The sequence below is a fragment of the Gopherus evgoodei genome, chromosome 19 (genome assembly GCF_007399415.2).
Source record: "Gopherus evgoodei ecotype Sinaloan lineage chromosome 19, rGopEvg1_v1.p, whole genome shotgun sequence".
Classification (NCBI taxonomy): Eukaryota; Metazoa; Chordata; order Testudines; family Testudinidae; genus Gopherus; species Gopherus evgoodei.
The window spans coordinates 13,391,977-13,407,209 of NC_044340.1; the positions used below are offsets into that span (position 1 = coordinate 13,391,977).

Here is a 15,233-nt window from a genome sequence, read left to right on the forward strand (position 1 = left end):
TCTTACACTTAATCTGTTAAAGGCTGTTTCCTATCAAAAGTGTAATTCTTGATTAGCCTCAGTGTTCTGCTCAGTTTCTCAGTGTATCTTCAGACTACTTCTAGCTAATAACAGATTGTCTAGATGAAGAGCCATTACTTGTCTGCATTTTCCTGCCCTAGATGAGGCTCTAAACTCGTGGGCTTGCTGTGATGTTGTGACAATGAATCATGAACCAATAAGGAAGAAACAATTGCGTAATTAATTATTGTATCACTATTGATGGCCTGTGTTTGGTTCATGTTTTACTTTCTTCATTATTGGGAGCGTTTTAGTTTGGCTTCGTTCCTGAACAATCTGCCAACAGCTTCCTCTTTGTTTGTTTTAAAGAAAGAAAATGTTGCGGATATTAAGGTAATACAATGAGGTGGTTGTCTTTTCCCCCCTTTTTAATTTAAGATGTACCGGTTTACTTTTAAATTAAATCCGGCACAAGTATTTAAATTAAAAACTTGTTAAGGTCCCAAACCTGTAAAATTGTTGGGCGAAAAATTAGAGATTACTACATTATATAAAACATGAAAGAATCAGCTCTGGCTTAACTGCTGGGACTGGGTCAGACTTCTGTCTTTTTTCCTTACAAGACTTGATTACATTTTCCTTTTCCATCATTCTGACCACGTCTTTCCCTCCTTACATCTCTTAACTAGTTTATTTTTCTTATGTAGCATATAAGGGCTCCAAAGAAATCAGACCCCACTGTGCTTGGCACTTTACATATATTTAGGGCAGATCTATACTGCAGCTGGGACTGTGCTTCCCAGCTCAAACAGATATGCACAGTCTAGCTCTGCTTGAGCTAGTGTGCTAAAAATAGTGAGATAGCTGGGAACAGGCAGCAGCTTGCGCTAGCCATCTGAATACATATCCAGGGGATCTGAGTGGGGGTAGCAGGGGCAGTACCCATGTACAGAGAGGTGAAGTGACTTGTTCAAGGTCACACAGCATGTCCAGGGCAGAACTGTAAACAGAAATCAAGTGACCAACCCTAGTCCAGTGCCCTGACCATGGGACAATGCTGAATCTGGCTTTTTTTCTTTTATCGCATCCAGTTCAAGCTCTCTGTCTTCACCTTCAAAAGTCCTCACATTTTTTGCCTTGCTCTACATCCCAACTCTCTTTCCTGCTACTCACTCTGTGCTCCTACAAATCCTCTCAGTTGCTTCCTTTGTCACCTTCTCCCACTCTCAGCTTTATGGCTTTATTCGTGATGCCACTATATTTGGAATGGCTTCCCACCCCCCGGCCCATTTAAGGCAGAGAGAGTATTTCCATTGATTTTAGGAGGTTTTGGATCCCACTGCTGATGTAGCAAGCCCCACTGCTCTCTCTACCTTCTGAACTGTTTGAAATGAGCCCCCCTGATTACCACTACAAAAGTGATTTTTCATCCTGTTGATAATAGCCCACTTTAACTGATTTGTCTCGACCCCCTGCACTGGGTAAGGCAACCCCCATCTTTTCATGTACTGCTATATATATCTTCCTACTGTATTTTCCTCTCCAGGCATCTGATGAAGTGGGCTTTAGCCCACAAAAGCTTATGCCCAAATAAATGTGTTGTTAGTCTCTAAGATGCCACAAGGATTCCTCGTTGTTTTTGCTGATACAGACTAACACGGCTACCACTCTGAAACCTGTCTACCTTCTCTGTAAATGAAGCCTTCTGTGCAGATCTTCCTCTGCCATCTTTGGTCTCTCTTATTTTACCATTGTATTGTACTTATCTGTCTAAAACCAGCAGTCAGCTGCTTTGGAGCAGGGTCTAGGGCTTATGTGTTTGGAAAGCACCATATACACACAAGGTGCTCTTTAATCATATATTGCTGCTAATATCTCTGACACCTGTCTACTCCCAGTCATGGAAACGTGGGCCAGAGCTAAAATATTTTATCATTAATTCATGTCTCTTTGGTCAATGGCTCAGTGAGCATCATGGAAATGGTCTTGTTTTCATTTCAGTTCAAGTTATATTAAGAGAAATAATGATAGACACATCCACAGAGTTACTCAGATGGTTTTTAGGTTTGATGGAAATACTTTTAAAAGTTTATTATGTAAAATATAAAAAATGTTTTAGTAAGTAGCTGTAGGTTGATTTCACAGCATAAAAAGAACGAGCATTTTGGGAAAGACTAATAGGACATACAGAGCTAGATTTGCAAATGTGTTTAGGCATCAAAGTCCCATGTTTAGGTTCTGCTGCAATTCACAAAACTCCTACTGAACCCTGTAGGCACCAAAATCCACTCGACACTCTTTCTGGATAACTGCTCAGAAAGAGGCAGCAACTGAATCAGGATATTCCAAGGAAGGAAAAAATAGAATAAAAATAATTCTATTCTAAAATAAAGATTATGTTTTAAAAAATAATAATTTGGCTATAGTAAAATTAGACTAAAATAAGCACAGTTGATCTGAAAATATTTCACCTTTTGAAATCAATTTTTTTTTGATGGTAGAGGCTCTTATTTAAGTAGTGGAGTCCTGAAATTCTGTATCTGGGAAACATACATAATTTAATGCACCATGTAAACAGTTCAGATACTGTCTACCCTCTACAGCTCCCTAATAATTTCAAACTTATTATAAAATGTGAAGGGTTTTGAAAGCATCCACAACTTGCTTCTCTATTTCATGCCTGTTTTGCAGAGTTTTCAGTGACGAAATCTGAGGTAAATTCTGTCCTTTTAAAGTATGTGCTGGAGTTCTTTCCTCTTTTGGTTCTTCAACTGATTGTTTTGCTGAGAAAGGTTTTGGTTTAGGAATCTTCTTAGCATATTCCAGAGCCTAATAATATAAAGATTGAAAGAAGTTTGAAATTAACAACAAAATCAGAACAACACTTTTAAAATGGCAGGAGAACATAAGAATTTTCATATTAGATCAGATTAATGATGGAATAATTCCATATCTTGAAGTGACCAGTACCAGATGCTTTAAAGGCGGGTGCAAGAAACTCCACAGCGGCCAGCACATCCCTTGGCCCGTGCCATTTCCTGCAGCCGCCATTGGCCTAGGACAGTAAACTGCAGCTAGTGGGAGCTGCAATCGGCCAAACCTGTGGATGCTGCAGGTAAACAAACCATCCTGGCCCACCAGTGACTTTCCCTGACGGACTGCATGCCAAAGGTTGCTGATCCCTGAGTTAGACGTTGCCTTATGCCTTGAAGCATGCAGGTTTATATCCCTTCCAAAACTTTTTATAACAAAAATAGTATTTACTATTATAATTTTGTATATTCTCACAAGCCTTTATAAATATCAATTCTGTTTTTTTGATTCCTGTTGCGCTCTTGTGCTCAGTGATACCTTGTGGCAGTGAGTTCCTCATAGCCTAAATGTGGCAGGTTTCAGAAACCAGAGATTTATTCTATAATAGACCCCCCCTCCCTTCCCCAAAATGTACATTACAAAAGGTCTAAAATGATAAGATGTTGAGATACTTTGAAGACTTTAAAATCAAAGCTTAGACTGATGTAAGTGGAGTCCCTTTCCAATTTCATTCCGGTTAGTTTGAAGGCTGATAAATTTCTTGACAAGAGAAGGAATACAATGAGGAATGTACAAAAATAATTAATAGGTAAGTGATCTTGAGGAACTCTCTGTATTAGAAGTGTCTGGGATTGTTTTAAAAGACTATAAAAATGGCAATGGGAGACCTCTTTTGGCATCCAACCCAAATTTTTTCTAGGAATTCACTTTCCATGGTTCTCGGAGGTCCATGGACACATGCAGAGTCCAGTCTCTCAAGCCCTCTTCCTCTCACTTTAATGAGAGTTCTAGCCCCATCTAATGAGATGCTTTCCAGTCTGACCTTATGTCTTGATAATGATGACTTGATCGGAGGTTTTGCTGGTGATTTCTGTGCAGTAGCAACGTTCTTCATGTTGTATTCCTTAACTTGCTTTGCATATTCCTTTTGCTTATTTAACTTTTCAGTCTGGCAAGTGAAATATTTAATGGTTATTTAAGGTTTTGAGGGACCAGTTTATTAACCGCTTTACTGCTGGACTTTCCCATTTACGCCCGTGAGGCTGTTTAAAATGCCACTAATCATTGCTCAGCAAGAACTTCTTAAAAATCTAGTTTTTCAAGGTTAGAGAACTGTAATTCTTTATTTTCAAGAGCTCCTCCTTTGTTATATCGAGGATGCAGCTACTTGAAAATGGAGCAGCTTGCCTCTTTATTACCACATACCTGTTTCAGCATATTACTTCCATTCTAAAATGGTTGCACTAGCTACCTGTGCAGTTTTGCATTGATTTTTAAAGTCCTTCTACTGCATTTAAAGCCTTGAATAACTGTAGTCCATTTATTTAACTCATTTTCTGTCTCTGTTTCCAATCATTTGTTACTCTCAGGCTCAGCATGGTATTTTAGTTTGCCCCAGTTAGGCGCTGGTGTCAACATTCATTTTTCCCCCCATTGTAATTTAATAACACTTTATTGGCATGACAAGCTATACAAATGTTGCCAAAGTGTTAAAAAGAGACAGAACCCTCTGCTGTATGGACGAAGGCCATTTTGTAGCAATGCACCTCTCTCTATTGATATAGATTTGAGATGACCAATCTATCTCATTTACTGTAAGGCTGAAGAAATCACTGTAGCTTTTAAACTGTCAAAGGGCTGCTGATTTTATCATTTTCGCTACGCAATGCTCTGCGATATTTCTGTGAAGGATGCTATATAAATATAAATAGTTGTTGTCTTATCAGTGAGGTGCAAGAGCACGCAGGATATGTTCTGCAGCACGTGAGATGTATATCTGCTTAATGTAACTAGTAAAGTCACTGGCAGTGAAGAGGTCAAATGATATTTTTCATTCAGACTCTTTCTCTGACAATCATCTCCTCTTTGGCACAGTAAGATCAGAGGTTTGCTTAATAGTGAGTAATGTGCATTCAGCTACTTCCCTGTTGCACTTACTTTACTGTATTTACTTTCATTTTCTCTTCCAAGGTTCAATAAGACTGTCTTCTGGACTGTGAATGACAGTGCAGCTCAATCATGTTAAAGTCATTCCTGTACATTTCAACTACCACAGGAAGAACAAAGCAGTTTGGACTTGCCTTCAGTTGTATACTCACCTGCTGAAAATTCCTTTAATGGATACCTGCTTCTGGGAGCTACAAAACTAGAGGAATGAATCTATCAGAGATATAATTGTCCCTCCTTCTATTATACACTTCTATGTTTTTATGTGCATGCATGAGTTTTCTGGACAGATATCCATGATATCAAAGGAAATTTGGACTATTAATGTTGGTAGTGAACAAGTCTTAGCACACTGGAGAAGATCCAGAGCACTGGAAGAACACTTTTGTTGTGGCAATATTTTAAAAAAAGGTAAAATAGATGTCCTTGGTAATGGTAGGCTGTCAGTCGGACATAGATCCTCCACAATGTAATGGAATAGCTGATATGGGACTGTAATAAAGAGTTTAGATCAGGGGTCTCAAACACGCGGCCCGGCAAGCTTCCTGTGCCCCCACCCCAAGTTATTTCCTGTGGCCGCCAAGCTCCCCTCACCTGCCGCTCCCAATCCCTCCCAGTGCGCCACATCCCCTCTCCTCTGCCTACTTCCAAGTGCTTCCCGCTGCCAAACAGCTGTTCTTTCCAGGAGGGAGGAGCGGGAAGCCGCACGCTCAGGGGAGGATGCAGCGAAGAGGTGGGGCGGGGATTTGGGGAAGGGGTTGGAATAGAGGGGAAGCAGTGGGAAGAGGTGGGGCAGGGGCAGGGACTCATGAAAGGGGTAGAGTGGGGGCAGGGCCGGGAGCACGTGTGTGTGTGTGTGTGTGTGTGTGTGTGTGTGTGTGTGTGTGTGTGTGTGTGTGAGAGAGAGAGAGAGAGAGAGAGAGAGAGAGTGATGCAGCCCTTGGACCAATGTACTAGTCCTCATGTGGCCCTCATGGTCATTTGAGTTTGAGATCCCTGGTTTAGATGGATAATATAATTAATGTTACTCAGCACAGGGTTATGGAAAATAGATCTTCTCAAACTGACTTGTTTTCTTTTTTTAATGAGATTACAAACTGAGTTGATAAAAGTATGTGATGGGGCATAATCTCCATCATCTGCAAGGCCAGGGAAAGAAACCCAATTAGTCATGCTCTGCACCTGGGAGGGGCGATTGACTAATTGCCTCCTGGCCAGAGGAGGCAGAGCTAGGCCTAACAAGCAGACTGAGGGAACTCATGTCAAGAGAGACTGCCTAGAAGACAGGTCTCTCTGGTGGAGAGAAGGCCTGGGATAGGGTTTAATAGACAGGAAACAGCAGAGGAGCAAACTACACTAGCAGTTGAGGCTCCTGGTGGGGTAGGCCTGAGGTAGAGTTAACAAGTGAAGCCCGAGAGGGGCGGAAGGGCTGTTACTTTGAAGATTTGTGTGGACTTTTATTTGGACTTGCTCGTGCTGCCCTGGCAGGGGTTTACATTTTTTGTGACTTGGTTGGAAGGCCAAGCCACAGAACACCCAGAGGGAGAGTCAGGAGAAGACACAGACTGAGAGAGGCTGCTGCAGGTCCAAAAGACAGCCAAGGCAGAGGAGACAGAAAAGGACTCCATGCAACTCTGCTACCAGAGACAAAGGGGCGCCCACGAGGTGAGGATGTGCTACTACAATATAGTGGTATAATAAATGTAGATGTCTTGGTACCACATGACATTTTGATTAAGAAACTAGAATGATACAAAATCAGTGGCACCTATTGAAGTGGGGTTAGGTCTCAATCTAACTGTAAATGGAGAATCATCAATTTGATGATTTTTGATGAGGTCCCTCAAGATTTGTTCTTCATTCTATGCTATTTAATATTTTTGTAATGACTAGGAAGAAAATAAAGTCATTACTGATAAAGTTTTCAGAAAACACAAAGATTGGGGGAGTGGTAAATAATGAAGAGGATGGGTTGCTGTTACAGAATAATCTGGCTCTTTTGCCAAGCTAGGTGCAATCAATACATGTATTAATATAGCTGAATGAAAGGTCATATCTAGAAACAAAGAATGTAGGCCATATTTACAGGATGGAGGTCTCTATCTTGCGAAACTGGGACTCTGAAAAAAAGACTTGGGGTTCACGGTGGCCCATCAACTGATGATCAGCTCCCAGCGCAACGCTGTGGCTATAAAGGGCTCATGTGACTCTTGGATTTAGAAACAGAGGAATATTGAGTAGGAATATGGAGATTATATGACCTCTGTATTTGGCACTGGTGTAACAGCTACTGGAATATAGTGTCCAGGTCTGGTGTCCACCATTCAAGAAGGCTGATGAAAAATTGGAGAGAGTTCAGAGAAGAGCCCCAAGAATAATTAAAGGATTGGAAAACATGCCTTAGTTTGATAGTAAAGGGTTCTGTAATCTAGCAGACAAAGATATAACAAGCTCTAATGACTGAAAGTTAATCCAATGATTGAAAGCTAGACAAATTGAGACTAGAAATAAGGTATATATATTTAAATGAGAGTAATTAGCCACTAGAACGACTTATCAGTGGTTGTGATGGGTTTTCTAACTGAGATATTCTTGTTCAACCACTTGAATGAATAATTAATTCAGGGAAATCCTATCCTATATTATGCATGATATCTGACTAGATGATGACAGTGGTCCCTTCCGACTTATGAATCTATAAAAATTACCTGTGGGTTTTGTGAAAACCAAGTCTTGAAATCTAGCACATATTTATACATAGTTTTGCAATGAACTGGCTAGTGTGAATGAGTGCTAACGGATGAGCAGAATTGTTCAGCTGTGTAACAAACCCTGTATTGCTAAGGAGAGTCTCTTTTAGCACAGGTGGCTGGAAGTTTGAGTGTTCTATAAAAAATTCCAGAGAGCGATGGGGTGCAGCCTAATGATAGGCAAGATGTGCTAGGTGGCCATGGACCTGCATCAATATTGTTTATATGGATCAGAGAGGGCACCTGGCAAGAGAGATGCACATGGAAAAAAAAACGGGCTACTTCTTAACCTAACTGGTACAAGAGATCTGAGCGTTTTGTTTTGTTTTATTGTCTTAGTTGGACTCATGAATGGCGTGGTTAACAGATGCCTGACCAGAACATTATCTTTATTGTTTATTTGATGGTAATGCCCATCTATGTACTAATTGCTTTCCTAACACTCAGAAGGACGGTCCTCTTTGGAATTTAATATTTAGCTTGAGTTAAGGGCATAACCTACTAGGGAGTTTTAAATTACTTTGTCAACTGTGCTTTCATCTCCAGTGCATTCTACATCAGGTTACTTGGCATAACTTTGAGACAAAAAAGGCAGGCAAAATGCTATTTGTGACACTTACTTTCTCTCTGACTGCTTCATAGTCAGGTCCAAGGCCTCCAAGCTTCACATCCAGGTTCATGTAGTTTCTTGGCCTAGAAGGCTAAGACAGAATCAAATACATCTTCCTTTAACTGTTGGCATAGAGGGCAAAAGTCCCCCTCAGTAATGCAAAAGTCTTAAAGGTGTCTTTACCCTCAGCAGGTATGTCCTACTATAAACTACATTCCCAGGTATAATCACAGAACAGGAGAAAAATGGGTTTGCCTTTTTGAAAGTTTTTGCCAGGGAGTACAGAAAACAGTTTGAAAATAAAGACAGTTTATTGAAATGTAAAGCATTCACATGAATGCTTGTGTATTTAAGGTGCATGAATAATTTCCGCTTGTACTACAGCATATGATCACATAATTAAAGATGGTGTGTAATGGATATGCACAAAATGGGCAGAATTTGGGTTGCATGCTCAACCTTAACTTTGGCACTTGCTTTATGAGTAAAGTGAGCAAACTTAAGGTTGAATGAATGTAATTTATTTCCTGTGATAATATTCCTTTAAAAATTTCTCATATTATGTAGGCATTTGAATGACTAACAGGCAAACCCCTGCCACTTTGTAATTTGCCAGTCTTGCACTTCATGAGCTGAATTCTGTTAAACAGCTTAAAATGACAATGCATTTGGCAGTTATTACATTAACAGAACTTTTGAACAAAGCCCTGTAGCAAAACTACAGAAAACACCCTGTTTTCGGTAATAAAAGAGAAGTTCATATGTATCCTTCTCCTGGTAACTAACTAAAGCCCTTGTGCCTGGGATAGCAAAGTCAGTGACGGCGGGGGGAGAGAAGGCACAAGGTGGAATCCTGGACTCACTGAAATCAATGGCCAGAGTCAGTGGAGTCAGGATTTCACCCAGAAGGGGAGGAAGACCTGGGGACGAAGGTAGAGGCTCTAGAAGATGGTTTGGGTAGACTAAGTGTAATTCTGATCTCAGTTACACAAGTTAAATTATTCCTGATTTACATTCAAGTCATCAGTGCTGCCCCTAATTTACACTGACGTAACGGAGAAGAATCTGGTCAGGTAGCTTTAAATTAATAAACTTCTTGGAAAAAATCCCACAGCTCATAAATCCAATCAACAAAGTGCTCTGTTGTCAGAGATTCCCTTTATCTTATGAAAACAATATGGAATAGTTTCTAAAATGACTCTGTATGTCATTTTAGAATGGCAGAAAGAGATCTAGGGGTCATAGTGGACCACAAGTTTAATATGAGTCAACAGTGTGATACTGTTGCAAAAAAAGCAAATGTGATTCTGGGATGCATTAACAGGTGTGTTGTAAACAAGACACGAGAAGTCATTCTTCCGCTTTACTCTGCGCTGGTCAGGCCTCAGCTGGAGTATTGTGTCCAGTTCTGGGTACCGCATTTCAAGAAAGATGTGGAGAAATTGGAGAGGGTCCAGAGAAGAGCAACGAGAATGATTAAAGGTCTTGAGAACATGATCTATGAAGGAAGGCTGAAGGAATTGGGTTTGTTTAGTTTGGAAAAGAGAAGACTGAGAGGGGACATGATAGCAGTTTTCAGGTATCTAAAAGGGTGTCATCAGGAGGAGGGAGAAAACTTGTTCACCTTAGCCTCCAATGATAGAACAAGAAGCAATGGGCTTAAACTGCAGCAAGGGAGATTTAGGTTGGATATTAGGAAAAAGTTCCTAATTGTCAGGGTAGTTAAACACTGGAATAGATTGCCTAGGGAAGTTGTGGAATCTCCATCTCTGGAGATATTTAAGAGAAGGTTAGATAAATGTCTATCAGGGATGGTCTAGACAATATTTGGTCCTGCCATGAGGGCAGGGGACTGGACTCGATGACCTCTCGAGGTCCCTTCCAGTCCTGGAGTCTATGAGTCTATGAGTCTACTCCTTTACAATATTAACCTGGTGGTGCACGACAATTAGACACTGTTTTCCCATGAGGCTAGTCAAATTCTTCTTGCATCTTTGAGTGCCCTTATACTTCCATTCTCAGAAATGCCATAAGTCACATGAGAACCTTCTAATTAGGTTGACTTTGAACCCAGTTCCTAATAACTAGGGATTGCAAACTTTACTTTTTCCCAATAATACTGCTATATGGAACCTCATTTGGCCACGTGACAGTGTTGTGAGCAGCACCCCTTCACCCTTTTTAGTTGGAAGCAATCATTCACCTGAAAAGGTTAAAAATTAACAGTACTAGTATGGAACAAAACCTTTACAAGTGAATTGGCTGGAGCAGGCAAAAAGGAAGGTCATTGCTAGTGGAATCACATACTATGTTTTTGTTGCAATGGCCTCAACTAAGCCCACACAAGGGCACTGCACCCACCCTCCTGCTTGGGAGCACTTTCATTTCTCTTCTGCTCTGTGCTGATCCCCCGTGCAAAACCCTTTTTTTAGTTGTTTGTATGGGGAACCAGAATTTAATCTTAATCCATTTCTAACCATCCACTATGTTAGCTCCAGGATAAGGTGCTTTTCTGGCTTGTCTGGGGAGGGCTGGGCATTCCTGGATCAAGTTACATCTGTTCCAAACAGACTCAATTAACTTCTATAGCTGGGCAAAATTTTAAAAGTGTGCCAGTGAAAATGCTTAATAATCCAGACTCTGGTTTGCTTTATTTTCTTTCTGGCCTTCTGCTGTAGTAATTCTAATAATGGAGTGGCTACAGAAATGCCAAAAGAATTTCTACCAGCAAAGAAGTACTTTCTTCAGATGATGTTTTAAGTCAGACCCAACTGGCAAACAAATGAAATCTATATTCTATTAGAAATATTAGACTTTTGTTTTGAGTCAAGTATCTGAAATCTTTTTTTAATGGACAATTATATAATTGTTTTTTAAACTAAAGCTAATACAAGGAGTTAACCATTTAGCTGTATGGAATTAATCCAGGTTTTTCTCAAGCAGCTGTAGTAATTTCCATTATATTTTCAAAGCCAAAACATGTGTGAATTAAATTTGACCTTGGTGTGTTTGTATGGACTTCTGTTTAATGTGAGAAGCTGGGTTGTACTGTGAGACATAAACAATCCAATTCTCCACAAAATTCTTCAGACGTTTAATTGTGAGAAAGTTATTGGGGGGAAAAAAGGACAAAAAACAATGGCTTGAACACAGGGAATGGAAAAGGAAGGAAATCTGCCCTGTAGTTACTATCTTAATCCAGCTAACCCTTCTTAGAGGCAGTCAAGCAGCAATACACAAACTGCCTCCTAGATGAAGCACATGAATAATTATTCCAGCTTAGCTGCATTTCTCAGTGCAGACCAGCTAACTTCTTAAACATTTAATTTGTCATGGGTGTACAAGGATATCTTTATACTGTTCCATTACATCGGCGTTAAATGGTTACAGTATGAAATTTGGACACACAGAAGAGACAAAGAGCTCAGTTTTAATAAGTGATCAGAATGGGATTGTCAGAAGACCTGGAATAATGTTTATAACATTAGCTTCACAAATCCTGTAACTTTTAATGTTGTTCAGTTTGAATTCCCTTGGAAACCAAGAGATTTGATCTGACTGGTAAATGGGCATGACAAGGATAACAACTTATTCAGACTTGAGGCCTGACTACCTGCTGTCCTATACAAATGGCTCCTTTCTCAACCTTTTTAGCACAGGACTAACTTAAAGGATCAACAGTGCCCCACGTGTTCTAGCAGGTGACCGTCTCTGAAAAGTGGAATGGAAAGATGCAGTGGTGAATTGCTTCAACTCCTTGGAATATAAAGTGTGGGAGTGAGTAGGTCAGGTCAGCTACTAGTTATTTTCTTTTTCCATATCTGCTTCTGCCACTGAGTTGCTTGATGCTGGGCATGTCACTTAACCTCTTGGAGTATTAATTCCCTTTCTGTAAAATGGGAATAATACCCCTTTTAAAGCGCTTTGAGATCTATGGATAACAAGCACAAAGTACTAATTTAATCAGAGGAGGAAACAGCAATATAAAATTGGTTTCTAACTCACCCATATTTTCTTACCTTCCCAGTCCCTTTTTCTTTCAGCTGTTTTTGCTTTTCCATTTGCAGCAGGTACCCTTCTGAGTTGCTGCGACTAATTTTCACTTGGCTTCCTTCGCTTCTTTCTGTATTAATCTCTGTGTCGCTTTCTACCCTTGGGATTACTGGTGGAAACAAGCCAGAGAACTGCCTTTCAGCAAGGTGAGTGTCTTCCAGATGAGAGATTTTTTGATGATGTTGTTCCATTGTCTGTATAAGTTGTGTGGCTGGAGAAGGGCCTGCTAGCGGTTTGGACTGGGATGGCCTCAATTTTAAAACAAAACAAAATGAAAGAAGGAAATTGTGTTTACTTAGACCTCAATGCAAAGGCCCAATAAGCAATCTGTAAACTGAAATTGCCATTGCTATTCAAACATATTTTGAAAACCATTAGATATTGTATGCTGGGTACATTTTCAACTCTTTGAATTACGCATGCAAGCTTTCAGGATATCAGAAGTGAACATGACCACTTGTGACTGATTCTGATCTCATTCACACACCCATGTATACCAGGAATAACTTCATGAAGTCAATTGGGGCAAAGTCTGGGCCTGATCCAAAGCTCACTGAAGCCAATGAAAAGATATCCATTGATTTCAGTGGGATTTGGAGCAGACCTTTTAAGTAGGTGAAAATCAGGCCCTTTGCGTTCATTGAAAGTAGATTTTTCATTTATTACCATCAATCCACACAAGCTCTATATAAATAGTTTTAACCTCTCATGCCTTTTTCATGCTAGCGGTCTCAGATTTTATTCTTCTAAGAACTTCGGCACACAAAACCTTTGACTTTGATGGGAATTTGATAAACAGAGCAAGTGCAGGATTGGTAAAAATGCGACCAGCTGCTTGTACCTTATATACACTAGGACCACTTCTGGTGGGCCTGCAACTGGGGAAGATTTTAAAGAAGAATACCAGTATAGGCAAGTGTTGAAAGATGAGCGGCAGTGCACTGAAGCAATTTGGGATTTTCACTCCACCTTGCCATAAACTGAGTTTTGGTATAAACAAGTTGAGTACAAACAGGCTCCTCTAGACTCAGTTTATGGATGATGCAACTAAATGTTTTTTTGTTTTGCTCTTTTAATATCAGTTTTTCAGTTACCATTCTTAAACTTGATCTTGTAGTCCTTGCATGTACAAACACACTAAGATCAAAGCTTAAAAATAGTGTTAAACTGTTTATTAAATCAAACATTAATGAACAAACTATACGTTATGAATTAATTACTGTGGTGGAACGTATCAGATTTTTTCTGAACACTTCCTTGGCCTTCTCTAATATGACTTCCTTGGCCTCATGTACTATTATGCTAATAACATTTTGAAACATGGGTCCTTACCACAAGCTGTTGGTAGCAGAGTTGTTGTGATGGCTCTTGTCTATATAAAATTGCTTTCTATGATTCTGAGTTGAAACTTGGTCTTTTACTGATTCTTGGAAATTAGCATTGTAAGTAGATATGATGCTTTTCTGGTTTAGGAGCATGTGCCCCATGGCGTGCCCATCAGGTGGAAGAGGCTCCAAAACATAACTATTCTGTAAATGTTGCTGATGATATGGAGGTCTGTTTCTGGAGTTGTGCTGATATTTCTTGTTTTCTTCATTAATATATGCTGGAGATAAATTCAACCCAGTAGTGTTTTTATGCGTTGTTAGTTCAAGATGCTGCCTAGATGAAGCCAAGTTCATGGAGATTTGCTTCTGATTCAGGTTTACCAGATCTGAATTATTTTGTATAATATTTGAGTGTGTCTCCCAATCTGCTGCTGAACTAGCCTTAATGAAAGGAGTAATTGGATTAACGAAGGGATTAGTTGGTAACCAACTATGTAGTGAATTATTGTCATCTTTTTCAAGTTCTAGCACCTCAGAAGAGTTCGAATCCATGTGAAAGTTCTCAAATTCTGATACATTGCGATGTGTGTGATACTGAGGTCTTGGTTCTGCTAGTCTTCCTGGTGGATGCTGGACATCATTTGCTGGTAAAGATCTCTCTCTTAGCACTCGATTTAATTTTGTTCTGTCTGCCTGGGGCCGTTTATTTTGGTGATCCTAAAAAGAGTATTGTGAAACTCTCAGGTGATCATTTTGCATGCATATTAAATGATATCTTGAAGAGACAAACATACTAAACTTACACATACTTTTGCTGCACCACCATCTTTCATTCAGGGACTTCTCTACATGCACAAACCTTAGGCCCCAATTCAGAACAGCACTTAAGCATATGCTTAAATTCCACAGAAGTCAGTGGGACTTGAGCATGTACTTAAGGTGAACCATATGCTGAAGTGCTGTCTTGTTTTTACTTTACTACACTTGTATGTATAGTAGACCAGATTTTCAGCTACTGTAAACTGTGGAAAACCTGTAAACTTCACTGGAGCTACTTCAATTTATACTAACTGTGGATCTGGTCCAGTGTATAATTGAGCAATTTTGGAGTCAGATTTTCTTCTGGTGTAAATTGGCACACTTTCATTGACCTCAATAGAGGAGTGCCAATTTACAACAGCAGAGAATTTGGCTCTGTGTACTGGTTGTTTGGTTGCTAGATTTGGAAATGGGAGGTGGACAGAAGGAGTTAACTTCTGATTTGCTATTGCTGTTTATGATTTTAATTATATGGCAATGTCTGTTTTTTAGTAGAAATAAATAAAAATACAGGCAGTCAATTATTTCCCTCTCCCACACAGTAAAAATTAAAATACTGTAAAAGGAGCTAGTGGCAGAGCTTTACTCTGACATATTATTGGTCAAAAGCTCTCCAGATTGATGAAATAAGTATTTTTCCAGTGTGACTTATTTAGTGTAAATATGTCCTTAAATGTCTTTGGAATTGCAAGT

The 15,233-nt window shown here is 39.7% G+C and overlaps 1 protein-coding gene across 5 annotated transcripts in view; it reads right to left on the minus strand.

Moving 5' to 3' along the window:
* Positions 1-2,089: 2,089 nt before the first annotated feature.
* JHY (junctional cadherin complex regulator) overlaps positions 2,090-15,233 on the minus strand; it is a 33,208-nt gene continuing 20,064 nt past the window's right edge. For 2 of the 5 annotated variants that reach the window (XM_030538583.1, XM_030538586.1), the window contains exons 5-9: positions 13,726-14,438; positions 12,360-12,642; positions 8,351-8,431; positions 3,857-3,982; positions 2,091-2,829 (exon numbers count right to left, since the gene is read on the minus strand). In XM_030538583.1, coding sequence (XP_030394443.1) covers positions 2,626-2,829; positions 3,857-3,982; positions 8,351-8,431; positions 12,360-12,642; positions 13,726-14,438 — 1,407 coding nt within the window. In that variant the 3' untranslated portion in view covers positions 2,091-2,625. Of the gene's footprint in view, positions 2,830-3,856; positions 3,983-8,350; positions 8,432-12,345; positions 12,643-13,725; positions 14,439-15,233 lie in introns of those variants that run through there. The other 3 variants (XM_030538584.1, XM_030538585.1, XR_003997251.1) reach the window with 3 other exon arrangements.